The 27,279-nt window shown below is 36.2% G+C and overlaps 1 protein-coding gene across 1 annotated transcript; it reads left to right on the top strand.

The window, feature by feature from the left end:
• Positions 1-24,698: 24,698 nt before the first annotated feature.
• On the top strand, positions 24,699-25,803 carry LOC122314672 (cold shock protein 1-like). Its single transcript, XM_043130167.1, has one exon. The coding sequence runs from the start codon at positions 24,857-24,859 to the stop codon at positions 25,544-25,546; it is 690 nt and encodes a 229-aa protein (XP_042986101.1). The 5' UTR covers positions 24,699-24,856; the 3' UTR covers positions 25,547-25,803.
• The last annotated feature ends 1,476 nt before the right edge of the window (positions 25,804-27,279 follow it).

Below are 27,279 nucleotides of genomic sequence, written 5' to 3' on the forward strand. Positions count from 1 at the left end.
TGAAACTTATCACGAATAATAATCCGTTAAGTGCATAGGAGCCTTTGGAAAGCATGTGATGAATGAAAAAGACGACCAAATAACATATTGAATATGAGACTTATTACGAATGATGATCTGTTAAGTGCGTAGAAAGTCTTTCAAGAACATGTGGTGAACATAATAAAACACTAAATAACACGTTGAATATGAAGCTTATCACAAATGACGATTCGTTAAGTACATATGAAACTTTTAAAAAACATGTGGGGAATGTAAAAGAATATCAAATAGCACATTAAATATGAGAGTTATTACAGATGATGATTCATTAAGTGCGTAGGAAGCCTCTGGAGAATGTGAGATGAACAAAAAAGAACACCAAATAATACTTTAGATATGAGACTTATCATGAACAGAAAATGCCAACGATAACTTGTACAACCGATTGGTGGTATGAAATGAGAAAAAATTAGATTAAGAAATAGGAAATATTATTGGGAGCAGCCCCTGTTTGGGATCAGCCCATGCACACCATACGTGGCAGTGGCTTAATGACGAAAATCTCCTTAGCTTTTCGATTCCCTCCCTTTGGATTTTCACATTTGACTTTTAGATACAGAATTAGGGCTCGAGCTCGTCGCCTCCTCTCTACTGATCGTATCCCCCCTCTCTCCCGATCGTCGTTCTGTGCACTCTCCCCCTCTCCCCCTCGTCCTCGTCGTGCTTATCATCTCCAAACCATGAGGAGAGAGAGAGAGGTCGAAGAGAGAGAAAAATCTTGAGGAGAGAGAGAGGTCGCATAGAGAGAGAGGGATTTGCTGAGAGAGAAAGTTTGATGAGAGAGAGAGCTGATGAGAGAGATCTTCAGGAGAGAGAGGTCGAAGAGAGAGAGCTTGAGGAGAGAGAGAGGTCGAAGAGAGAGAAAAAACTTGATGAGAGAGAGAGCTTGAGGAGAGAGAGGGGTCGAAGAGAGAGAAAAAGCTTAAGAAGAGAGAGATGTAGATGAGAGAGAGGAGTCTAACAATTAAAAGAAATAAAAAATACAAAGTGTGTGCAGTGTGCATCCGCACAGTTGCGGATGCGTAGCAACTCTCAAGAAATAGATATAACTAGCATGTAAAAAACCGTGCCAAAATCAAATGTAGTAACGATGACTTTGGTCTTGTAGAAAATAAAAATTAAATAGAAAAAGGAGATGGAGAAGAAAATTTTGTGAGAGATAAAATTAGCGAAAGGATATTGAAAGAAATAGTCCACAAAGAAATCGAGCTTAAGCCCAAGGCTATGATACAATGTAGAAAATAAAATAAAATACAATAGAAAATGACATGGAGGGGACAGGATGACGGAGAGAAAATTTGAGAGCTACATTTTTATTATTCTCGGTTGTTATTGAATACACAACATATGTCCTTATTTGTAGGTGGATGAGACTAGAAAAAAAAATTAAAATACAATAAATCAATTATATTAATTTTTATTGATTGATCTACACAATAAATTAAATATTGAAGAGAATAAAGTCATACTACCAAACATATACTAAAATATTATGAATATATTCTATAATAAGTATGATAATATTATAACATCTTTAAATCTTAGCAAAATTATTTATTCAACTAGATTTTCGTTGGTGCTTTATATTTTCTCCTTTTCATATACTTTACATTGGGGAAAATTCCTAAATTTTTATCTAGAGTTTTGTGAGATTTAAAAGTGGTTCTTAGGGTAAAAATATCGAGAAAACCATCCTTGTGGCAGGTAATCTGTAAAAACATTAAAACATATTTTATAGGATGGCACTACAGTTACCGATTTTGGATTCCGATTACTGAAATTCATCTTGTGTTTTTTTTTCTGCATTTTTTTAATAACTTTAATTTTTTTAAAATAAAAAATCACAATATCATTAAAAAAATAATTTTTTAATTACTAAGTAAAAAATTAAAAATAAAAAAAAAATATGTCGGGAGAAAGTCTTGGAACACAAAACATGTGACGCCCCCAAATCCCCATGCACGGACACTGGGAAATCGAGACGTCCGGATGATGACATCAAGCATCATCATCCTAACGACGAGTGTTAAGTGTGTGTAAAAGCAATAAATGTGCAAAAAGAAATACTTACAGCACTATATGGTATTTTTAGAAAACATGCGGCGTTGCAAACGGCGGAAGGAAAGCAACATAATAGTGAAATTTCACTGCGGCTGTGGGTTGTAAAATACCCACTTTTGAACGGGGACAAACCAAGGCTCGGGATTGATAGGGAATGGTCTAAGGATGTTTATGAAGCTAGTGGAAGTGAAGTTTGGCCGTGGGTGGCGGCGGAAACGGCGGAGGAAGGGCCGAAATGCCCAAAATGGAAACTAGCTCGTGGGAGCTGTTCCGGTGACTGTTAGAGGCCGGAAATGGGTGGGTTAGGTCGGCAAGGAGTCGGTGATGAAGTGGTGAAGAGGTGGTGGCCGGAGGTGGAGCGACGGCAACAGATAGGAGCAAAAACCGCTTGGCTTGAAGGTGGATTTCCGGCTAAACGGCGGCTCTGTTGGTGGTGGAATTTTGTGGGGTGGTTCACCGGAGGGAAGGGAAGATTTTGGTGGGGGTGGTGTGCCGCACGGTGGCCGACGGCGGTGGTTCCGGGAGGTTGGCCAAAACGACGTGAGGGAGAGAGAGAGAGAGAGAGAGAGAGAGAGAGAGAGAGAGAGAGAGAGAGAGAGAGAGAGAGAAAGAGAGAGAGAGAGAGAGAGAGAGAGAGAGATGGACGGGGGGTTATCGCGCGGGAGGGGAGGGGAAAAGGAAGAGAAAAAGAAAAAAGAAAAAAGAAAAAAAAAAGAAAAGAGAAAAATGAGAAAAATGAAAAAGAAAAGATGGAGGGAAGAAATGAGATCCAATCCTCACTCCGGAAACCAAAACAGATCCGCCGAAAAGGACATTAAAAACCGTAAAATGACTAAATAAAATAAACATCGCATCAAATAAATAAAAACCAATTAAAATACATTAATTTAAAATAAATACACCAATATATTAATTAAATTAAAAACAACCCTTCAGTGAAAATACACGTAAAAGTGGGTCGTCACATCCTCCCCCCCTTAAAACAAATTCCGTCCTCGAAATTTGCAAGATCAACCACCAACTTAAAACAAGCCACATAAAAATACATAAACCACCTATGACCAAGATTAAGAAACGTACCGTCTTTACTCAAACAAGTATGGGTATTGTTCCCTCATGTCCGCTACTCGCTCCCAAGAGAAGTCTTGAGCTAACGGATCTCCCCATGCCACCTTAACCAAAGGTATCGTCTTGGACCTCAACTGTTGCTCCTTCCAATCCATGATCTGCGACGGAACAAGCTCATAAGTGAGATCCGGTTGCAACTGAATACTCTCTTAATCGACAAAGTGTGGCTCTTATTGTCCAAAGCTCTTCTTCAAGGACGATATGTGGAAGACATCATGAATATCCCCAAAATACTCTGGCAAAGCAACTCTATAGGCGACGGACCCTACCTTCTCCAGAATCTGAAAAAGGCCGACATACCTCGGATCCAATTTCCTCTTTTTACCAAAACGCTTAACTCCTCTCATGGGAGAGACTTTGAGATAAACCCAATCACCTTCTTCAAAAGATAACTTTCTCCTCCTAGTATCAGCGTAGCTTTTCTGGCGACTCTGAGCTGCCGCCATTTTATCCCTGATAATCTGAACTTGGTTTTGCATCTCTTGAATTATTTCAGGTCCAATAACCTTACTCTCCCCTACTTCATCCCAACACAAGGGCGATCTGCACTTCCTCCCATAAAGAGCTTCATAGGGAGCCATCTGAATGGTCGCATGGAAGCTATTATTATATGCAAACTCTATGAGCGGCAAATGGTTTTCCCAACTCCCTTGAAATTCCATGACACATGCTCGCAACATGTCTTCAAGGGTCTGAATGGTGCGCTCTGATTGGCCGTCTGTCTGTGGGTGATAAGCAGTACTGAACTTCAACTTAATACCCAAAGCTACCTACAAACTCTTCCAGAACTAGGACGTGAACCTTGGGTCTCGATCCGACACTATACTCTTTGGTATGCCATGCAGCTGCACTATTTCTTTCACATACAAGCGTGTCAACTTACCCAAGGAATTGGTGTTATTAACAGGCAAGAAATGAGCACTCTTCGTTAACCGGACAACAAGCACCCAAACAGAATTTTTCCCACTAGGCGTCCTCGGCAAGCCCACTACAAAGTCCATCGTGATGTCATCCCATTTCTACTCAGGAATAGGGAGGGGTTGGAGCATACCTGCAGGTCTTTGATGCTCAGCCTTCACTTAACGGCATGTGTGGCATTTTTCAACATACAAGGCAATATCCCTCTTCATTCCATCCCACCAATAATTTTTCTTCAAGTCCCAGTACATCTTCGTACTGCAGGGATGAACTGAATAAGGGGCCGCATGAGCTTCTGCCATGATCCGCTCCTTGAATTCTGAATCTTTGGGGACCACTCTGCGATCTCGGAACCGAAATATTCCATCTTTATCCATACTATAGTGCAACAGCCCTTGAGATTTTCTGACTCTTTTCCTGATATTCAGCAGCTTTGAATCATTCTTTTGAAGAGTCTTCAATTCCTCAAAATCAGTTACCCGAATGTCAAGAACTGAAGATAAAATCTCTTCTTGCTGTGAACTTTCAATAAGGAGTCTTCTCATCCCACAAAGCAAAGAATCCAATTCTAACGGCTCTTCCAAGTGCGATTTTCGGCTCAAAGCATCTGCAACTATATTAGCCTTCCCCGGATGGTACTTGATCTCATACTAGTAGTCACTGATTAGCTCTAGCGATCGCCTCTGCCTCATGTTCAGATTTTTCTGGGAAAACAAGTGCTTCAAGCTCTTGTGATCGGTGTATACTTCACAAGCTTCCCCATACAAAAAGTGCCGCCAGATCTTAAGAGCAAAAACAATCGCAGCCAATTCCAAATCGTGCGTCGGATAATTCTTCTCATGGTCCTTTAGCTGACGAGATGCATAGGCAACAACCCGTCCTTCCTGCATAAGGACACAACCCAAACCGAATTTAGATGCATCGCTGAAGACTACGAATGGCTTATGCGGTTCTGGAAGCGCTAACACTGGTGCCGTCGTCAACCTGCGCTTCAATTCTTGGAAGCTTCTTTGACACTTATCTGACCAAACAAATTCTGCATTCTTCTGAGTCAAAGCTGTGAGAGGTCCGGATAGGCGAGCAAATCCCTCCACAAATCTTCAGTAGTATCCGGCAAGTCCCAAGAAACTCCAGATCTCACCAACTGTAGTCGAACGCTGTCATGACAAAATGGCTTCCACCTTACTAGGATCAACAGCCACTCCGTCTCGGGAAATCACATGCTCAAGAAATCTGACTTCCTCCAACCAGAATTCACACTTGCTGAGCTTGGCGTACAACTGGTGTTCTCTCAATTTCCCAAGTACCAAACGAAGATGATACACATGCTTTTCAACATCTCGGGAATAAATCAGAATATCATCAATGAATACTACCACAAAGGAATCCAGATAAGGTCGAAATACTCGATTCATTAAATCCATGAAAGCAGCAGGGGCATTGGCTAATCCAAACGGCATCACCTGAAATTCATAATGCCCATATCTCGACCTGAAAGCAGTTTTGGGCACATCCTTGTCTCTGATCCTCAGCTGGTAGTATCCCGACCTCAAATCAATCTTCGAGAACACAGTTGCTCCTTGAAGCTGATCAAATAAATCATCTATCCACGGGAGAGGATATTTATTTTTTATGGTCACCTTATTTAATTCCCGATAATCGATGCACATACGGAGGGTTCCATCTTTCTTTCTAACAAACAGCACTGGCGCACCCCACGACAAAGTATTAGGCTGAATAAATCTCTTATCTACCAACTCTTGCAACTGAGTCTTCAACTCTTTTAATTCAGCCGGTGCCATGCGATAAGGAGCTTTATGTACAGGAGCCGCTCCAGGTTCCAAATCTATAACAAACTCCATTTCTCGAACAGGGGGTAGTCCAGGCAAGTCATCCACAAACACATCGAGGAATTCTTCCACAACTGAAATGTCTACCAAAGACTTCTTCTCAGACGGCTTGGACACCATCTGGACTAAGAATGCATCCGTTCCCTATGCAATCTCTCTTCTTGCTTGCATTGCCGATATAATTACTGGCTTTTCTTTTAACTTACTCCCCGCAAATTCCAAACAATCACCATCTAGAAGTTGAAAGGTAATTACCCGACTTCTGCAATTAATACTCGCAGAAAATCGGTATAGCCAATCTATCCCGAGAATGATATCAAAACCAAACAGCTTAAACACCAACCAAATCAGCATCCAAGAACCTTCCATCAAAATTTAACGGGCATCCCAACGCAACCTTGGAACACCACACCATTTCACCATCGGGTAAAGCCACTACCAATGACTTCGGCAAAGGTTCCGTGACCAAATTACACATCCACGCAAACGTGGAAGATACAAATGACTGTGAAGCACCAGAATCAAACAAAGTGCAAGCATAAAACTCATATAAACGGACTCTCCCTAAGCCAAACACATTAACCCATGAAATCCAAAAACAAAGGAGAAACCAAATACACCAAAAATTAAATCCAACATAAAATTAAATTAAATCCATACCTGTAATTACTCCAGCATCATGGGTCGCTGGCGCCTCATCATCCACATCTTCGAGTGTGACAGCATAAACCCAGACTTGCACTACTTGTCTTGGGTTTGTTCTTCCTCCGTGTCTACCTCCATGGCTTCCTTGAACTCTGACAGGGCATTCACGAGCAATATGTCCCACTTGGCCGCATCGGTAACACTGGGGTCCACTACTCAGCCAACACTCACCCTCATGAGCTCTATTACATGCTCCACAAATTGGCACCCGTCCCCCCATACGAACACCTGAGGACGCTTGAGGTCAAGTTCCGGTTCGCTGAATAAATTTCTGAGGCGAATCCGAGCTGCTTCCTTCACCAGAAAAACTCCGCCTCTTATGCCCTGGAGGGGAGCTCGTACTCAGATTATTCTCTCGCTCTATAAGGGTGGCCAAATCCACTAAGTCCTAAAAAGTGGATATCCGGTGACTGACCACCATACGGCGTATATCAGGGCGTAGTCCCTCCTGGAAACGCTCAGCTCGCATCTCCTCTGTGGTGATGAGGTGGGGAGCAAACCACCCAAGTTCAATAAATCTTCGGGCGTACTGTTCCACTGTCGTGTTCCCTTGAACCAAATTTGAGAACTCTCTTGCCTTTTGCTTCCTTACAGAAGCGGGAAAGAAGCGGTCGTTAAATTCTTTCTTGAAGCGCTGCCAGGTCACAACGGCGAAGGATCTCAATTCTAATTCCAGCATCACCCTCTTGGTATCCCACCAATCAGAAGCGGTGCCTTACAACAGATAGCTGGCGTAGAGTACTTGTTGCGCCTCGGTGCAACCACACACCTCAAAAGTTCTTTCCAAGTCCTTGATCCACTTTTCCAGCTTAAAGTGGATCATCTTCTCCAGTGAAGTGTGGAGTCCTATGCGCCAGAAAGCGCTCATAGGTGCATCCAACTTGCACCATGCTACTAGATTCTCCCGGGTATAGCCAAGGCCCTCCCTGATGTGGCCAAGGACCTCCTAGTTGTGGCCAAAGTCCTCCTTGTTGCGGACAATGCCCTCCTTGTGGTGGCCAGGGACTCCCTTGTTGTGGCCAAGGTCCTCCTGGTTGTGGCCAAAGCCCTGTCTGCTGTGGCCTAAAATTCTGCTGCATAAACTCCGTCATCTGCCGTATTGCTTGGGCTATGGAGTCATCTCTTGATGCATTGTCCCGTGGCTCCTGAGTAGATTTCCTTGGTCTCACCATTTTTCCTGTCACCACAACCTTTGACCCTCTTTAAGAAAACAAAAACAAAAACTAAAGACCAACACCACATAACAAGAAACAAAAAGAAACCAGCTTGCAAAAACATAACTAAATAAATAAAAACAAGTAGCCAAGTTCAAACAAATAAAACAAATAAAACAAATCAAATAGCAACTTTACTTAATATAATTTTTAAAACACAATCTTAAAAAAACATTCTGGTACTACCTACGGGACATGTGGTTTTACCCAGAGCCAAACTGCTATGATACCACCTGTGACGCCCCCAAATCCCCATGCACGGATACGGGAAAATTGAGACGTCCGGATGATGACATCACGGGTCATCATCCTGACGACGAGTGTCAAGTGTGTGTAAAAGCAATAAATGTGCAAAAAGAAATACGCAACGGATAAAGAAAGTCATGACTAAGTACCAGAATTTTTTTCTGGTTAAATACAAAACTGTTCAAAACATACATAAATAAATATTACAAATCACAAATATAGTTTTAAACTAAATACAAAACATAAACTTCAGTACCCCGGCGGAGCCGCATCCTTAGGCTCAGCCTCCTCATCCTCATCCTCGATCTCTGCACCAAAATCTACGGTACCAAAAATGGTGCCGCAGGTAAGTAAAATCCAAACACCACCAGATAAAAATATATAGAACTCAAACAATATGCATGAAGTGATGCCAATGAAAAACCCATAAAATCATATTTTTACCACACACGCCAAAAATCCCATTTGGCCCAAAAGCATAACCTTTCCCAAAATCATGCCAAAAGTCACATTTGGCCCGTATCAATCTCAAACCATTTACCAATTAAACCGTATGCACCATGACCTCCCATAGGGGTCATCCGCACACCCTGACTCCAGTGTCACACCACAGGTAATGACCACGCATGTGACACCTACACGAGCGATGCCCAGTTTCGCGCCCCGCGCGTTCGTAGCCAAGCATCCTCTAGCCCTCGCCAGTGAAGGGCCACGGAGTCGGTGCGTAGAGCGATGCCTGGTTCCGCGCCCGGCGCGTTCGTAGCCAAACATCCTCTAGCCCCCGCTCCCGTCGTCGTCCAGCGACAACTCAGGGGACGTCACTCAGTTTATTACACTCCCGAATGACCAGAGGAGCTCCACCGGGATAATACCCCATCCCAGCTTGGGGTCGTGATACACACGCACCCGAAAATCTACTTACGCCAATAAAACAGGATTTTCTCAAATAAATTAAAACGCACGTGCATGCACCATGTAAATGCGATATCAATGCACAAAACGATCAACCAAGCATAAATCAATAAATCAAGCAACTCCGTCCTCCATTCATCCGACCCCCGAACTCCTCAGACTCAGTCCGGAATCAGCCAACCAACAACAAATATTTATTAAATGAGCAAAATATATTTAAATCTAAAAGTAGAGTTTGAAAAATACTTACAACGCTATATGGTATTTTTAGAAAATACACGGCGTTGCAAACGGCGGAAGGAAAGCAACATAACAGTGAAATTTTACTGCGGCCGCGGGTTGTAAAATACCCACTTTTGAACGGGGACAAACCAAGGCTCGGGATTGATAGGAAATGGTCTAAGGATGTTTATGAAGCTAGTGGAAGTGGAGTTTGGCCGTGGGTGGCGGCGAAAACGGTGGAGGAATGGCCGAAATGCCCAAAACCGAAACTAGCTCGTGGGAGCTGTTCCGGTGACTGTTAGAGGCCGGAAATGGGTGGGTTAGGTCAGCAAGGAGTTGGTGATGAAGTGGTAAAAAGGTGGTCGCCGGAGGTGGAGCGACGGCGGCAGATCGGAGCAAAAACCGCTTGGCTTGAAGGTGGATTTCCGGCTAAACGGCGGCTCCGTTGGTGGTGGAATTTTGTGGGGTGGTTCACCGGAGGGAGGGGAAGATTTTGGTGGGGGTGGTGTGCCTCACGGTGGCTGGCGGCGGTGGTTCCGAGAGGTTAGCCGAAATGACGTGAGGGAAAGAGAGAGAGAGAGAGAGAGAGAGAGAGAGAGAGAGAGAGAGAGAGAGAGAGAGAGAGAGAGAGAGAGAGAGAGACGGAAGGGGAAAAAAGAAGAGAAAAAGAAAAAAGAAAAAAAAGAAAGAAAAGAGAAAAAAGAGAAAAAGGAAAAAGGAAAAAGAAAAGATGGAGGGAAGAAATGAGGTCCAATCCTCACTCCGGAAACCAAAACAGATCTGCCGAAAACGACATTAAAAACCGTAAAACGAGTAAATAAAATAAACACCGCATCAAATAAATAAAAACCAATTAAAATACATTAATTTAAAATAAATACACTAATATATTAATTAAATTAAAAACAACCATTCGGTGAAAATATACGTAAAAGCGGGTCGTCACAAAACATTTCCCTATTCGATATATATAGGACTATAAATAAACAAGATAATTCAATAAACCATTATAGTTCAACCGCGGAACTTGAGTTTGACTTGGTTTAAATGAGTCATTTGTAAAGATAAGCCACAAGGCATGAACTTCATTAATCATTCTAAAGGATATGTAATTACAAGATCAAAACTATCAAAATTCAGAGTATAAAAAAGAAAAAAAAAATCCACTTTTAAATTCACTAAATAATATGTGTAAGACTCTAAAGGTCATAAAGACTATTTTATAATTTAACTCTATAGTAAATTATATATGTATCTATAATTAACCATATAAGAAAATATTAATAAAAAATTAAAATTTTATTTATCAAAACTTATACAAAAAATTAGAAGATACAATATAAATGATTTATTTTTTAAAAGAGCAATGCTACATCCACCGGCATGAGATCGGTCCCGAGAAAGAACAATTTTCTATTTTTTTATTCATTTATATTCTTAAATATATTTTTTTTAAAATACACAACATCACTAAAAACCACTTCCTTAATCATTAAGTAAAAAAAACTGGGGACCCATTTATCTATGAACATAGCATTTTTCTTTTTAAAATAACTCGAAAATATGTTTAAACTTACTTAAATAATAAATAAACCAATTCTGCTAGGTACAATTGCCGACTACAGTCACCGTGCAGTCGGCTGACGTCCCTTGCTAATAATAATAATAATAATAATAAACCAAAATAGAGAACAAAACAATGAGATTGCATTCTCCTCTTCAAATCCAAAATCCCCACCCCGACAAGCCTGCCACTCATTTGCCTCCGTTAGACCTTCATCCAATATTGGCATCCAATTCGCACAGCAAAAGAGATCCATTTTTGGCAATTGAGTTCTGTCATCCAATGTGAATACACCATTTCCTAGGTTTCTTTCTTCTTTGTGATCCACCTAAGGAGCAAAATCAAATTGAAAAAATGTGACACATTTTGTTTCAACCAGACAATAAGATTATTAATTAGGTGGGTTGATGCATTGTAGAACCTGATGCGAACTTTGAATGTCTTTGCTTGTTTGCTTCACTATTTGGCAAGTTCTTTTGGCAGAATTGGTGCTTTTATGAATTGTAAAATTGAAACTTTGTTTAATAGGTCACAAATATGGAAACAAGGGAGAGAGTCTTTTTCAAATGGAGGCTTGAAGGTTGAGGTGATGGAAACAAGAGAGAGAGTCAGTCGTTTTCGGGAGAGAGTCAATTTTGAAGGTTGATGAAGGCTTGAAGAAGAAGAAATTTTCTTTCGAGTCTTTTTAAAGGTTTTTTTATTTTGTATTTTCTGGATACAAGTCATTTTGAAGGTTGATGGAGGCTTGAAGTATCTGTGTGGGAAGGATATGTGGGAAGAATAGAGATAGGAGAGACATAAACAAGGAGAGTAAACAAAGAGAGAGTGGGAAGAATCCAGGCAGTAGCTTTGAGAGGAGGGACGTGCCACCAAGGGAGGAAGGTTATTCGAAGGATCTGTGTTGGAACAATCAAGAGATTAAATAGAGAGAGGGAGGGCAAAAATATGTGTTGAACCCAAGGTTTCAAATTTCGTCTAATTATATATCTACATATGAATTTTGATGATAATAAATGAATTTAAAAAATCAAGGAGTCTCAAGTTCAAGTTGTCTACACAATGGAGTCAAGCACATCAAGAAATCATGCATGAGCAAGAAATGAATAAGTTCACATTAAAACTTAAAAAGTAATGTTGTAAATCTCTTAAAAATTCAAAATTAGAAGTAAGGTTCAAAACTAATATTTTATCATAAAGCATTAAAATATATTTTCCACATGTGCATGAATATTTTGAAAGATGATTGATTGTCATCTTTCACCTGTGTATGACATAATTAAAAGTTTGAATTTTGAAAATATGAAAGATGATTGATTGTCATATTTTACATGTGCATGTTTTATTTGAATATTTTTAAAAGTGATTGATACTTTTTTTTTACTTATGTAAAAAGTAGATGATTTTGTTTAAAAATTTTGAAAATATTAAAAATAATTGATTGTCATCTTTCACATGTATATGCTTTATTTGAATATTTTCAAAATTGATTGATGCTCTTTTTTATTTATGCAAAAGGTAGATGATTTTGTTGAAAAATTTTGAAAAGTAAAGTGTACTCATTTTGTCTTATGCGAAAAGTAAAAAAATTAGGTTTGAAATTTTTGAAAAGTGAATGATGTCATCTTTGACAAATGAAAAATAAGAAACTTTTTTTTTTGAATTTTTTGAGAAGTGAATGATGTTGTCTTTGATATGTAAATCTTTTTAAATTTGAATATGAAGTCTCATATACCTATAAATATATCATTCAAGAGCTTCAAATTCACAACATCAAGAGCATACAACATTCATTCAAAACTTTCATTCTCTCTTCTCTAAGCATTGAGCCTTAAACTTTATTCATTTTGATAGATATATAGTTTGCGCTTTATTGTTCTTATTTCACTCATTAAGGAGTGTTTTTTTATAATTTACCCACTATAAGCTATTGTATCAGAAAAAGGGTGTGTATAACTCTTGTACGTATAGAAAGTGTTCTACATAGAAAATAGTTGAATAACTTCATGTAAGGTGATTGCAAATGTAAATGGTGTTCTACATGAATCCTTTGTAATGGTGTTTCAAAAGTGTAATAGGTTTCTATCTCCACCCGAAAGAGATTGAATAGTGAATTTGGGAATACTCGAGAGATAGCTTAAGGCGAGGACGTAGGCAATGGGGCCGAACCTCATTAACATACTGAATTTGCTTCTCTCTTACCCTTACTATTTATATTTATTGCTACTTCGTATTTTATTTATATTTTATATTGTGTATTTTATTTATAATTATTAATTTTTTTAAATATAATCCAATTCACCCCCCTCTTGCATTAATCATCTAGGCAACAATTTGTATTAGAGCAAAGGCTCTGTTATAAAATTAACTATCTTTTGAGTTAAGATCTTATGGCTAACATTACAGCTTCATTTGGGGAGGTCAATCTAGTAGTCGGCCTCCACTCTTTTGTGAAGACAATTACTTACTCTAAAAAATTAAAATCAGAATATTCTTTCAGGTTTAAGGTTGAGAAATATGGAAATGCATTGTAAATGGACCTTATATTCCAACAAAAGTGGTTAATAGAGTAAAGGTCAAAAAGGAAGAAGAAGAGTTTGATCGTGAATACGTAGACTTTATACATTCAATTTAACTGTTATGAATTTATTATATAATGTTATCAATGGAAATGAGTTTAATAAAATAATGACTTGCGCTACTGCAAAGGAAATTTGGGGTAACTTGGAAATTACTTATGAAGAAACTTCTTAAGTTAAAGAATCAAAAATTTATATTCTTACTCATGAATATGAAATGTTTAAGATGCATGATGATGAATATATTTCTAATATATACACTCGTTTACTAACATCATAAACAGTTTGATAGCTTTTGGCAAAATTTATTTTAAGGTGGAGATAGTAAGAAAAATTCTCAACTCTCTACCAAAATACTAGAAATCAAAAGTGACAACGATTTTTAAAGATAGAGACCTCAAGAAGCTCGAAATCCATGGACTTATCGGGTCACTTACCACCCATGAATACACATTGAAAAGATGAGAAGAAGAAGGAAAGTCAAAGAAGAGCTTGACACTTAAAGTTGTTCCTCATAAAAGTGAAAGTGATGAAGATGAGAAAAATGACGACAAAGATAAAGAAATTCGATGATAACAAGAAGAATTAAGATGTTCTTAAAGAAAAATAAAACTCGTCCGAAGAAATCCTTCTAAAAGTTTTCCAAGAAAGATTCAGGTAAAAATGATACTTTAATTTGTTATAAATGCAATAAGCCTGGTCATATCAAATTAGATTGTCCTCTACTAAAGAAAGATGGAAACAAGGGCAAGAAAGCAATGAAAGCTACATGGGATGATGATTTAAGTAGTTCAGATAGTGAAGCAAGCAATGAAGAATTAACAAATTTTTGTCTTATGGCTAAAGATGATATTGAGGTAACAAATCTTAATAATATTGAAGATCTTTCATATGAAAAATTACAAAATGTTTTAGAAGGGGTATATAAGGAGCTTAAAAAATTGGGTATTAAGTATACTTCTTTAAAAAAGAAAAATTATTTTTTAACAAACGAAGTTGATGTTTTAAGAAAAGAAAGCATCGTTTTGAAAGATGAAAATCTTGAGTTGAAAAAGAAGAAAATTGATTTAGAAAATATTGTTAAAAACTTTACAAATGGAAAAGAAATTTTGAAAAATTTCTTGGTAATCAAAGATATGTTTTTGACAAGGCAAGCTTGGGATATATGCTAAAACAAAAAAACAAACCTTATAAAAATTTCTTTAATAATCCTTCTATATCAAAGTCCAGTATTAAAAATTCTTTTCATAAAAATAATTTTGTCAAAGAAAGATACTATTATAATCACTCAAGTTCTTCATATATGCCGCATGCTATTTGCAATTTTTGTAATAGAAATGGTTATAATTATCATATTTGTTCTATTAAAAGAAAGCATACAATAACTATTAGGGTCATATGGGTACCTAAAAATCTTGTTTCTTCTAATACTGAAGGACCTAAAGAACTTGAGTACCAAGAAAAATTATTTTAATTATTTTTATAAGTATGAATGAAGTCCTCCATAAGTAAAAGTAAATAATTTTTAGATAGTGGATGTTCAAGACACATAACGGGAGAGAAGACTAAATTCTTTAATCTTAGATCTAAGGAAAAAGAACACGTGACATTAGGAAATAACTCGAAATAGAAGATCGTGGAAATAGGTAAAATTGATAATGAATCTTCTCTCATAATTGAATATATTCTACTTGTTGAAAGTCTAAAACATAATCTTTTGAGTATAAGTCAATTATGTGATAAAATATTTACAATTACTTTCAAAATGGATAAATGCATTATTTTGAATGATCATGATTGCGATGTTTGCTTTATTACTTTTAGAAGCAACAATATTTATGCAATCAATTTTGAAGAAATTACCTCACAAGATGCTATTTGTTTTTCAGCTCAAAATAAAATTAGTTGGCTATGACATAGAAGACTAGGTCATGCCAATATAGAACTTATTTCCAAACTTTCAAAAAGTGATATTGTGAGAGGTTTACCAAATGCAATTTTTTTTTTAAAGACAAAATTTGTGATGCATGCCAATTTAGTAAATAAACAAAAACTTCTTTTAAAACCAAAAAACATATTTTTACTACTAAACCACTGTAATTAATACACATGAATCTTTTTGGATTAAATAGAGTTGCAAGTTTAAGAGGAAAATATTATGTATTTGTTATTGTTGATGATTTCTCTAGATATACTTGGGTCATCTTTCTTACTCATAAAGATAAGGTATATAATGTCTTTATCAAGTTATGCAAAAGAATTCAAAATGAAAAGGGTTATACTATTTCAAGTATACGAAGTGATAGGGGAAAAAAGTTTGTTAATAAAAATATTGAAACTTTTTATGATAAAATTGGTTTTATGCATAATTTTTCTGCTCCTCGAACTCCTCAACAAAATGGGGTAGTAGAGAGGAAAAATAAATCTCTTAAAGAGATAGTAAAAACAATGCACAATGAAAACAATTTGTCTAGTTACTTTTGGGTCAAAATGGTAAGTACTGTATATTATGTTATAAATAGAGTTATGCTAAGGTCTAAACTAGATAAAACCCCTTTTGAGCTTTGGAATGAGAAAATGCCTAACGTTTGTTACTTTCATGTATTTGGATGCAAATATTTTATTTTGAATGACAAAGATAATTTAAGTAAGTTTGATGCAAAATCTGATAAATATATCTTTCTCAGGAATTCTACTAATAGTAAAGCTTATAAAGTATTCAATAAAAAGATTTTGACTATACAAGAATTTATGAATGTAGTATTTGATGAATCTAATTCTCTACCCTCTAAGAAATCTGTTGATGAAGAAACAGGAGGTATAAATAACACAAAAAGTCCAATCTCAACAAAGAGAACACAATAGAGGAAGTACAACATAGAGACATTAGGAAAGATTATCAAAATTTAATATAAGATGCAACCAAACAGTGAAAATTTGTAAAAGATCATCCAGTGAAACAAATTCTGGGAGAACATTCACGATGTGTAAGTACTCGATCATCTTTTAGAAATATTTGCAATCATACTACTTTTCTATCTCAGATTGAATTTAAAAATATTGATGAAGCACTTCTTGATGAATCTTGGATTCTAGTTATGCAAGAAGAACTGAATCAATTTGAAATAAATCATGTTTGGACACTTGTTCTTAGACCAAAAAACCATACTATTATTAGAATAAAATTGGTTTTTAGAAACAAAAAAGATGAGTCCGAAGTCATTACTAGAAATAAAACTCAACTTGTAGTTCAAGATTTCAATCAAGAAGAATGAATCGATTATGATGAGATATATACACCAGTTGCAAGATTAGAAGCTATTCGAATGCTACTTGCATATGCGTGTTATAAATATTTCAAGCTTTTTCAAATAGATGTTAAAAGTGTTTTTTTAAATGGTTTTATAAATGAAAAGGTATATGTTAAGCAATTTCTAGATTTTGAAAATTATATTTCTCCAAATTATGTTTTCAAATTTACAAAAGAACTGTATGGACTCAAACAAGCTCCTAGAGTTTCATACGAGAGACTCGGTAGTTTCTTGATTGAAAAAGGTTTTTCAAGAGGAAAAATCGACACAACTCTTTTCATTAAACACGAAAATAATAATATTCTTTTGATTCAGATTTATGTTAATGATATAATATTCGGTATTACTAATGAAAATATGTATCAATTTTTTGCTACGACTATGTAGGAAGAATTTGAAATGAGCATGATGGGAGAACTTACATTCTTTCTCGAATTGCAAATTAAGCAAGTAAAAAGTAGAACATTCATCAATCAATCAAAATATATTAAGGAATTACTCAAGAAGTTTGGGATGGAAGGTGCTAAGGAAATTGGAACACCAATGAGCCTATCCACTAAACTTGATAAAGATGAAACTGGTAAGTTAGTTGACTCGAAAGTATATCGAGATAAGATTGGTAGTTTATTATATTTGACAGCCAGTACACCAGATATTATGTTTAGTGTGTGTTTATATGCACGCTTTCAATCATCTCCAAAAAAATCTCATTTAATTACAGTTAAGCGTATTATTAAATATTTAGGGTTATGGTACCCTAAGCACATATCTTTTGATCTAATTAGTTGCACAGATACAGATTATGCTAGTTGCAAAATTGATCGAAAAAGCACTAGTGAAGCATGTCATTTCTTAGGTCATGCATTAGTTTTCTGGTTTAGTAAAAAATAAAATTTTGTTGCATTATCTACTGTTGAGGCAGAATATATTACTGTGGGTAGTTGTTGTGCTCAAATTCTTTATATGAAGCAACAACTTGAAAATTTTAAACTCATGTATAATTACATTCTAATCAAATGTGATAATACAAGTGTTATAAATCTTTCAAAGAACCCAATACAACATTCTAGAACTAAGCATATTGAAATAAAATATCATTTTCTTTGAAATCATGTGCAGAAAGGCGATATAGTACTAGAGTTCACAAACACATACGATCAGTTAGCAGATATTTTCACAAAACATTTACCAGAAGATAGACTATGTATGATTAGAAGAGAAATAGGTATGATGCATGCTATGAATATCTCTTAAAAGATATATCAGAGTCACTAAAAATAGAGAAGAAATTTTATAAATACTTTCACATAAATTTGAGATTTTTAACCTCATGTTTGATACGCTCATTCTCTTCATACAATATCATACCATCCCTATCTGTGAGAATTTGCAAGCGAAATGAAGAATCTAATAGGGATTTCAACTGTTTATTCTTCTACCAAAAGATTTCTTCCTTTGTATGAGACTCTTGAACAATTTGCTGAAATACAACAATTTATTCTTTAAGATTTTCAACCTCATGGTTTTTAACTTGTAGCCTCTGGGAAAAAAACAATTATAGAGGATGAGTAATGAGTCTTGAAACTCACCAAGTCGTAGATAACATCAGAGTCTAACTTATTAGCCAAATTGTTATTTTCTTACTGTAACATGGCACCAATGGCAGCTGTAGAAAGGATAGGAGATTGAGGTGTAGAATACCTCATAAATGAATTTAGAGGATTGTTAGAAGAATGAGTCATTGAAAAAAGAATTGAAAGCTTAAAGCGATGATATTGAAAGAATGCAAATGAGCTATAGAGATTAAAATAAGATTTGATGTGAATTAGAAGAACTTTAAGACTGATTTTATAGAGAATTGCTTAGCCATACTATCGTTATGTAAAAACAGAACTGAAGTCAAGGAGCAATGTGATTTTTTTTGGTATCCGATGAGTGAAAATGACATTTTTTTAAAAAACTCAGAGCCCTCAATCTCGTTTATCAATAATATCAGGCAATTTTTAAAATCTCAAGCCACACTTGTTGGGTTACGAGCGGCTCCAATTTTTCAATTATCTATAGTTTCTAATAACATATTATTTTCTTTAATCTATTTACTTGTTCTAGATCCTTTTTAATGATGCCAAAATGAGGAGAAATTTTAGATTAAAATATTAACATTGTTTGAATTGCTAAACTTGTTATATATGCATGGAATTATATTTATACTTTTACTTGAAAAACTAATGTACATTCTCAATGGGAGCTTAAGTATTAATACAAACTTCAGGTTCTATCAAATATTTGTTATCATAAAAAAATGGGGAGATTGTTAAACCCAAGATTTCAAGTTTCATGTAATTATATATTTACACATAGATTTTGATGATAATAAATGAATTCAAAAAATAAAGGAATTTCAGACTCAAGTTATCTATACAATAGAGTCAAACATATCAAGGAACCAAGCATAAGTAAGAAGGGAACAAATTCACATTAAAGCTTATAGAATAATGTTGTAAATCTCTTAAAAATTTGAAATTATGAGTAAGGCTCAAAATTAATATTTTATCATAAAACATTAAAATACATTTTCCACATGTGCATGAATATTTTGAAAATTAAATTTGAAAATTTTGAAAGATAATTGATTGTTATCTTTCACATGTGCATGCTTTATTTGGATATTTTCAAAAGTAATTTATGCTCTTTTTGACTTATACAAAAGGTAGATGATTTTGTTTAAAAAATTTGAAAAATAAAGTGTACTCCTCTTGTCATATGCGAAAAGTAAAAATATTAGATTTAAAATTTTTGAAAAGTGAATGATGTTGTCTTTGACAAATGAAAAAGAAGAAACTATGATTTGAATTTTTTGAAAAATGAATAATGTTGTCTTTAACATGTGAATTTTTTTAAATTTGAATATGAAATCTCATATGCCTATAAATATATCATTCGAAAGCTTTAAATTCACAACATCAAGAGCATACAACATTTATTCAAAATTTTCATTCTATCTTCTCTAAACATTGAGCCTTAAACATTATTCATTTTGATAGAGATATAGTTTGAACTTTATTGTTCTTATTTTACTCATTGAGGAGTGTTTTCTGATAACCTACCCATTATTAGCTCTTGTATTAGTAAAAAAGTATGTATAACCCTTGTGCGTGTAGAAAGTGTTATACATAGGGAATAGTTGAATTACCATGTGTAAGGTGATTGCAAGTATAAAGGGTGTTCTATACGGATCTTTTGTAACAGTGTTGTTCAAATATGTAATAGGTTTCTATTTCCACCCGAGTGAGGTTGAATAGTAAATTTGGGGATCCTCAAGGAGTAGCTTGAGGCGAGGACGTAGGCAGTGGAGTCGAACCTCGTTAACATATTGAGTTTACTTCTCTCTTACCCTTACTCTTTATATTTATTGCTGCTTCGTATTTTATTTATATTTTATATTGTGTATTTAATTTATAATTGTTAATTTTTTTAAAATATAACCAAATTCACTCACTCTCTTATATTAGTCATCTGAGCAACAAAATGAAAACTGGGGAGGGTTTCGAGCACATTGGCTTTGTTGCTTAAAACGGTGCGTTTTAGTTTTTTTCCACATCAGTAACTGCTTAAGCGGCATTTACATGAGGCAATCGTCTTCAGCATTTTACTAAATAATCTGTTTGTAATATCACGTATCTCGATATGCTCAAACTTTATTCATATTTAAATAAAAAATTAAATAAATAATACTTTTTAAATTACAATTGGGTCATCCATTACTTCTTTTTTTTTACCTAAGCAAAAGTGGAGGTGAGGCGATTAGTGTAACAATCATCCTTAGATGTGATCATAAGAGCCATTTTCCACTGCAGAATGTCAGATTTGGTCATCCACTACTTACTCGAACTCAAATAATTTAGGTGATTGATACAATAAATTAGGGATGAAAGTTTAAACCGGACAATTAGAAAACCGGCCCAGGCTAGACCGTTGGTCCGATTTTGGACCGGTCCAGTCCAGAATCAATTTTTATATTGTAAAATTCTATCATATTCAGTTTGGTTTCGGTTATGTGCTTTTCGAGACTAAATTAGACCGGTTTAAATATATATATATAAATTAAAGTTTTAATATTATATAAAATATTTTTTATATATAATTTTTACGTATAATATATAATTATATATCATATATAAAATAATTTTATATTATAGTTTATAACATAAAATTTTAATCTTAAATATGAATATTTGTAATTTGTTTGATCATATGTTATAAGAGGTTTTTTTTTTCTTTTTTTTTGAGAAAATGGGAACTTCATATTGATATTTCAACATAGAAGGTTACAAATGCATTGAGGATAATCCTCTACAAGAATAGATTCCTCACTAAGATCTAAAGCGCTCTTAGCTAGGCTGTGTGCCACTACATTTACTTGCCTAGGTACATGTCGAAATGACCAAGTTTGGTAAGAAGCTAAAAGTTTCTTTATGTCAAGAAAGATCAGGCTAGAAGTACTCCAATCCTCAGCTGAATTGGTAATCCCGTTAACCACCAGTTTTGACTCACCTTAAAAAATGACATTGTGGAGACCAATCTTGAGACCAAACTGCACAATTCACAGGGCAGCTAAGGCTTCTCCCAAAAGAGGATCAAGGAAGGAGTTTTTGAGGCTTCTAAGGGTGGCTATAACAAGACCATCCCAATCTCTGATGGCCACTCCAATTCCCACCATGCAGTTCACTTTGTCAATGGCTGCATCCCAATTTATGTTGTAGAAGTTGGTGGGGGCCTTGCACCACTTGGTTGGTATTCGGGTTGAGAGGGATTGCTCCTGTGGTTGGCTGTTAAGTTCCTCCAGTTCACTTTTCCTTATGGAGACTATCTTTGAGATCTGTAAAGGGGAGGTAAAGCTAGACTCAAAAATGAATTTGCTCCTCCTATGCTATAGTTCAGTAGCTGTGAGAGCTAGTTCAACATGTTCCTCAACAAGGAGTAGGGAAAGGAGGTCTGTGAGCAATTCATGGAAAGGTTGTTCCTCTGTTCTGCACTTTTGAAGTCTTCTCGAGCTATGGCTCCATGCATCTTGGGCTGCTTTACATGACCAAAGTACGTGAGTTGTGGTCTCTGGAAAAGAGTGATAGATAGGACATGGAGGAGATTCAATGATCTTCCTTTTATACAAGTTGGCTCTGGTGGGAAGGATGTCCTTAGCTGCTCTCCATAGGAACATTTTGACTTTGTTTGGCACTTTAAGCTTCTATAATAGTTTCCAAGGAACCCCTTGGTTAGAAGGTCGAGAGCCTTGCTCATTCTTGCTGCCATTCATAGAAACTTGGAGGTGGTAAACTGACTTAACTGAAAACAACCGTTGGTAATGCATCTCCAAGAAAGCCTATCATTGTTGTTGCAGGGACTGATATGTAACTTGGATATAACTGCTGCCTCCTCAGGAATAACGATATTCTATATGAGAGGTAGATTCCGGGAGTGAGTGTCTTGATCTATCAGTGATTCGCTGTAGCATCTATGTTGAGTGTCTTGGGAGGGGATTGAACTTTGAAAGAAGTAGGAGTGGGCAGCCAACGGTCTGACCAAATTCTCACAGAATTGCCATTTCCTATCTTCCAATGGAGGCCTTAAGCTAACAGTTGTCTAGCTGCTGTTATACTTTTCCACACAAAGGAATCAATCCTTCTGACTCTTGCCGATAGAAAGTCACTTGAGGGAAAGTATTTGGCTTTAAGAACTCGAGAAGTTGCTAGAGATTGGGTGTTGATGAGGAGCCTTCACCCTTGCTTGGCTAGCATGGCTTTATTGAAATTTTCAAAATTTCTGAATCCCAGACCCCAGTCTTGTTTGCCCTTTCCAATGCCTTTTCAATTAAGCCAGTGCATTTTAGACTTCTGGTTTTTTATCCCCCACCAGAAATATTGCATCAATTTATTAATGTTTCTCAGTATTCCCTTGGGAATTAGGAAAATTTCCATGCAATACGTGGGAATGGATTGAATAACTGACTTTAGTAAGACTTCTTTTCCTGCTGAGGATAACAAGTTTGTTTTCCAACTGCTCATTTGAGCTTTGATTCTGTCCAAGATGGGAGTAAAAGCTCTACCCTTGCTCTTGCCCACATAAGAAGGTAATCCTAAGTACTTTTCAAATGGACCCGATGCTTTAATCCCAGCCGAGGTCAGTATGAAATTTTGGGCTGCTTGGCTTGTATTCTTGCTGAAATAAATTGAGGATTTATCCAAGTTCAGTCTCTGACCAAAGCTTGCTTCATAAGAATTGAGGATGAGTTGAAGATTGGTCCATTCCTGCTGATGTGCCTTACAAAAGACCAGACTATCGTCTGCAAAAAATAAGTGATTGACAGTTAATGAGCCTCTAGAAAGAGGGAAACCAGATATTGAGCCTTGTTGTTTAGCCATGTTCAGTGCCAAGGAGAGGATTTTTGAGCACAGAATGAATAATATGGGGAAAGGGGGTCTCCTTGGCGTATACCCCTTGAAGGTTTAAAGGTTGGTTGAGGGATGCCATTGATGAGGATTGGATAAGTCACAGTTCCAATACATTGCATGATAAGATCAGTTCACTCTCTATCAAAGTCCATCTGCTGAAGCACTTGATGAATGAAGCTCCACTCTAGCTTATCATAGGCCTTGCTCATATCAAACTTGAGGGCCATGAAAGCTTCTTTATGATTTTTCCTTCTGTTTTGCATTAAGTGCAGGAGTTCATAAGCCACTATAGTGTTGTCTGAGATCATTCTTCCTGGAACAAAAGCACTTTGGGTGTCTGAGATTAGTTTTGGCAAGATGGATTTTAATCTTTTTGTAATGACCTTAGCTATGATCTTGTAGTATACATTACAAAGACTAATAGGCCTATAATCAATGACCTTCAAAGGGGAGTTCTTCTTTGGAATAAGGGTTATGATGTGTGATTGATAGCTCGAAAGCTAGATTTTATTAACTTGTCTTCTTTGGAATAAGAGTTATAGCATAATATAGTTAACTTAATAGGAAAATTCTATATACCATACTATCATCTCCCTAAGTAAGATGTGACACATTTGTCACAATTGAATGATTATTTATTGCATATTTTTTTATCATCAAATGATATTAAATATGTCACATCATATATATTAGAATATAAGTAAGATGGTAGTGTGGTATATGTCATTACTCAACTTAATATGTTAGATTTAATACTATGATATTAGTATAGTATGATACTATGATATATATTAGTATTATACTATGATATTAGCATAATATTATAATTTATAGTAGTAATACTATAATACTATGATATATTAATATAAATTGATATTTGATTAAAATTGAAAAATCGAACCGAATTGGACCGAAATCGATAAAATTAAAAGTATCGATTTAGAAAAGTAACTAATATGAAATCGGTTCTTAAAAATATAAAATCGGTGTAATAGGTTCGGTTCTAAAAATTTTACAAAATCGAACCGGTTACACCCTACAATAAATTAATTATATTAATTAAAAATTCTTAAAAGAATAATGAGGCTCCACGGTTAGCTATCATAGATGAAAGCACGCCAGATGTATTCGTGAAAGGAAAGCAGTATATTTGGAGAAAAATGACAGGGTTACTACTCTTTTACTACTTATTTATTACTCATTTTGTATTTATTTTTTTAAATTTTTTATTTTACTTAATGTTTAAGGAAGTGATTATTAATAAAATTATATGTTTTTTTAATTTTTTCTTAATGGCTAGAAGACCCATATGCTACTTATAAGTTATTAGGATTTTTTTATTTTTTTATCATTTTCTTTTAAGTATTTTTTTAACCTCTTTAGCCATTAAGAAAAATTAAAAAAATATATAATTTTATTAATAATCACTTCCTTAAACATTAAGTAAAATAAAAAATTAAATATAAAATAAGTAGTAAATAAATAGTAAAAGAGTAGTGACGCTGTCATTTTCCTATTCGGAGAAGGCGCAAGCGTTGTAGAGAATGTTGGAGAGAATCGTATGCGTTTAGGGTTTTTGCTTCTAGAGGTTGTGCATATAAATTTAAGGCACTCGTCTGTGGCCTTACGTATTAGTTAAGGGTTAGGGTTTCGATCCAATGGCGGAAGAGAGATCGACTGGTGTGGTACGATGGTTCAACGATGTCAAGGGTTTCGGGTTCATCACGCCCGACGACGGAGGAGAAGATCTGTTCGTCCATCAGTCCGCCATCAAATGCGAGGGTTTTCGTAGCCTGGCTGAGGGCGAGCGCGTCGAGTTCCAGATCGAGCTCGGCGTTAACGAGAGAACCAAGGCCGTGAATGTCACCGGTCCCGACGGATCTCCCCTCCAGGGCAACAAGAAGGACGGTTACATACGGTCCGGACGCGGAGGTGGTGGAGGTTGGAGAAGCGGCGGTTGTTACAATTGTGGCGATCCTAGGCACCTGGCCAGGGATTGTTACAAAGGGAACAGCGGCGGCGGCGGCGGCGGTGGCTGTTTCAATTGTGGTGAGGTTGGGCACATGGCTAGGGACTGTCCTAACGGAAACAATGGCGGCGGCGGTGGTGGTGGCGCGTGTTATACCTGTGGTGGGTTCGGACACTTGGCAAGGGACTGCAGGGGTGGCGGTAGTGCTGGCGGTGGCGCATGCTTTTCATGTGGGGGATTCGGTCACCTTGCTAGGGATTGCCGCAACAACGGCGTTTCCGGGAGGTTCAGTGGTGGCGGTGGCGGCGGAGGAAGGAGAGGCTGTTTCAACTGTGGGAAACAAGGACACCTTGCCAAAGAGTGCCCTGACGTAGCTTGATTATGAAGAAAAAAGAGTAATAGTACATATTCTCTCTTTTTTCTAACCATTTTGATCTTTAGTTTCTTAATGCTTACTTTTTAATTATTGGGGTTATACACACGATGATTTTATATTTTGTGCTGGTTTTGACTTGGTGATCGGCTGTTCGATCCATTTTTTCAGTCTGCCTAACACAGATGTGGTGTAGTTCGGATAAGAATTAGGGATGTTGACATGTTGTTATCAACTAATGACTGCGGCATTAGTTTCTCTAACCGAGCAGCTCTCTTCTTCAAGTTTGAATTAACCGACTTTGATATTTAGCTTGGTGGACTGATTATCTACTATTATGAGCTGCGTCATTAATATTGTCTTTTATATATTTAATAATATTATATTTTTATTAGGAGTTTCTACTCTCATTTTGGTTAAGAGTGTTAAGATTTTTTAGATCTCCCATTTGTTATATCCTTAGGTTGTTTGCATATGTTTTAGTTATGAATTACCGCTCACCATTTAATTCCTAGACCTTTATCCAAGCTTTTTATTGTTCTCAATTTTAATTTTTGTGAATCTAGGGCCTTGACAATCACGTTATTAGAATAGATATACAATCATAGGCCTTTCAAAATTGAAGTTACACCCCGTTTTGATGACAAGAAGGCGGTCATTAACTCACTTACATCGGTAGTATTATCCACTAGGGCATTGAAAACACTATGCATAGATAAAGAGTAGCCGAGCATCTTTAATCTTTGCCTTTATTCCACCTTTTATTTATTTAAAAAAAAAAAAGAGTATTTGAGCATCTGAACATATACTGCACAGACAATGGGGTATGGGAGGAATGTATCAGTCTGTGTTGGTTGTTTTACTGTATTGCTCAGATTATCCGAAATAATCTGGAAATCTTTTTGCATTCCATTTTTGGCCATAAAATTGATTCTAGTATTAGAAATTATCCATGATTTATGTGCTTCTATGTGTAGTGGAACCTCCTACCACCTTCTTAGGACAAGCCTTACTGAATGGTTCGGCTCCAACTTTGGTTGCAGGTGAGGTAGAGCCCAAAATTTTTTGTGTATAAGGGTTATTAGATTTTAGCTTACTGTGCAGGGTGCAGCCTAGTAGTCAAAAGGGCGGACCTGGGAATACCTTTATAAAGCATATAATCCTGAAAAGACCAGTCAATTTTAGGCTTTGCTAGAATCACCATAAGGCCTAGTTTCACAAAGAACAAATGTGGGACTTGCACGCATGAATACCTTCATAACCTACCCACACTATGAGTTATTCATTTTCCAATGTCTACTTTGGTGTTTCAAACTCCTACGTTAACGTCATGTAAAGCAGTCATCCAAGATCACATGGCCATACAATCTCTCTGATACAATATGTAACTACTCAAAGAAAGAGCTAGTCGTGTATAAGCTATAACCCCAAAAGACTAGTCAATCAAGCTTGTTTAGAATCGCCTATAAAGCACTTCCACCTAATATGTAATGATCCTAGGAAAGTTTAAGCCATATTTATGTCTATACTTCAAAAAAACTATTCAAGACTTATGATTGCTCCATGGAATCAATTTAAATTGCACGGGCTCCTGCCTCCCTCCCTCCCAAACAATGTGAAATCCCATTCATTATCCTGTTATATTAAATCTGGGGCATTACATTACATGTAGTCAATGTGGGACTTAGCACCTTTGACTACCTGCCCCATCTATTTTGGTCATTCATATTCCCAATGTT

Source organism: Carya illinoinensis, chromosome 7 (assembly GCF_018687715.1).
Source record: "Carya illinoinensis cultivar Pawnee chromosome 7, C.illinoinensisPawnee_v1, whole genome shotgun sequence".
Taxonomy (NCBI): domain Eukaryota; kingdom Viridiplantae; phylum Streptophyta; class Magnoliopsida; order Fagales; family Juglandaceae; genus Carya; species Carya illinoinensis.

Excerpts from the sequence above, each read along its gene's own strand:
- LOC122314672 (XM_043130167.1), top strand. The coding sequence starts at position 24,857 with ATGGCGGAAGAGAGATCGACTGGTGTGGTACGATGGTTCAACGATGTC.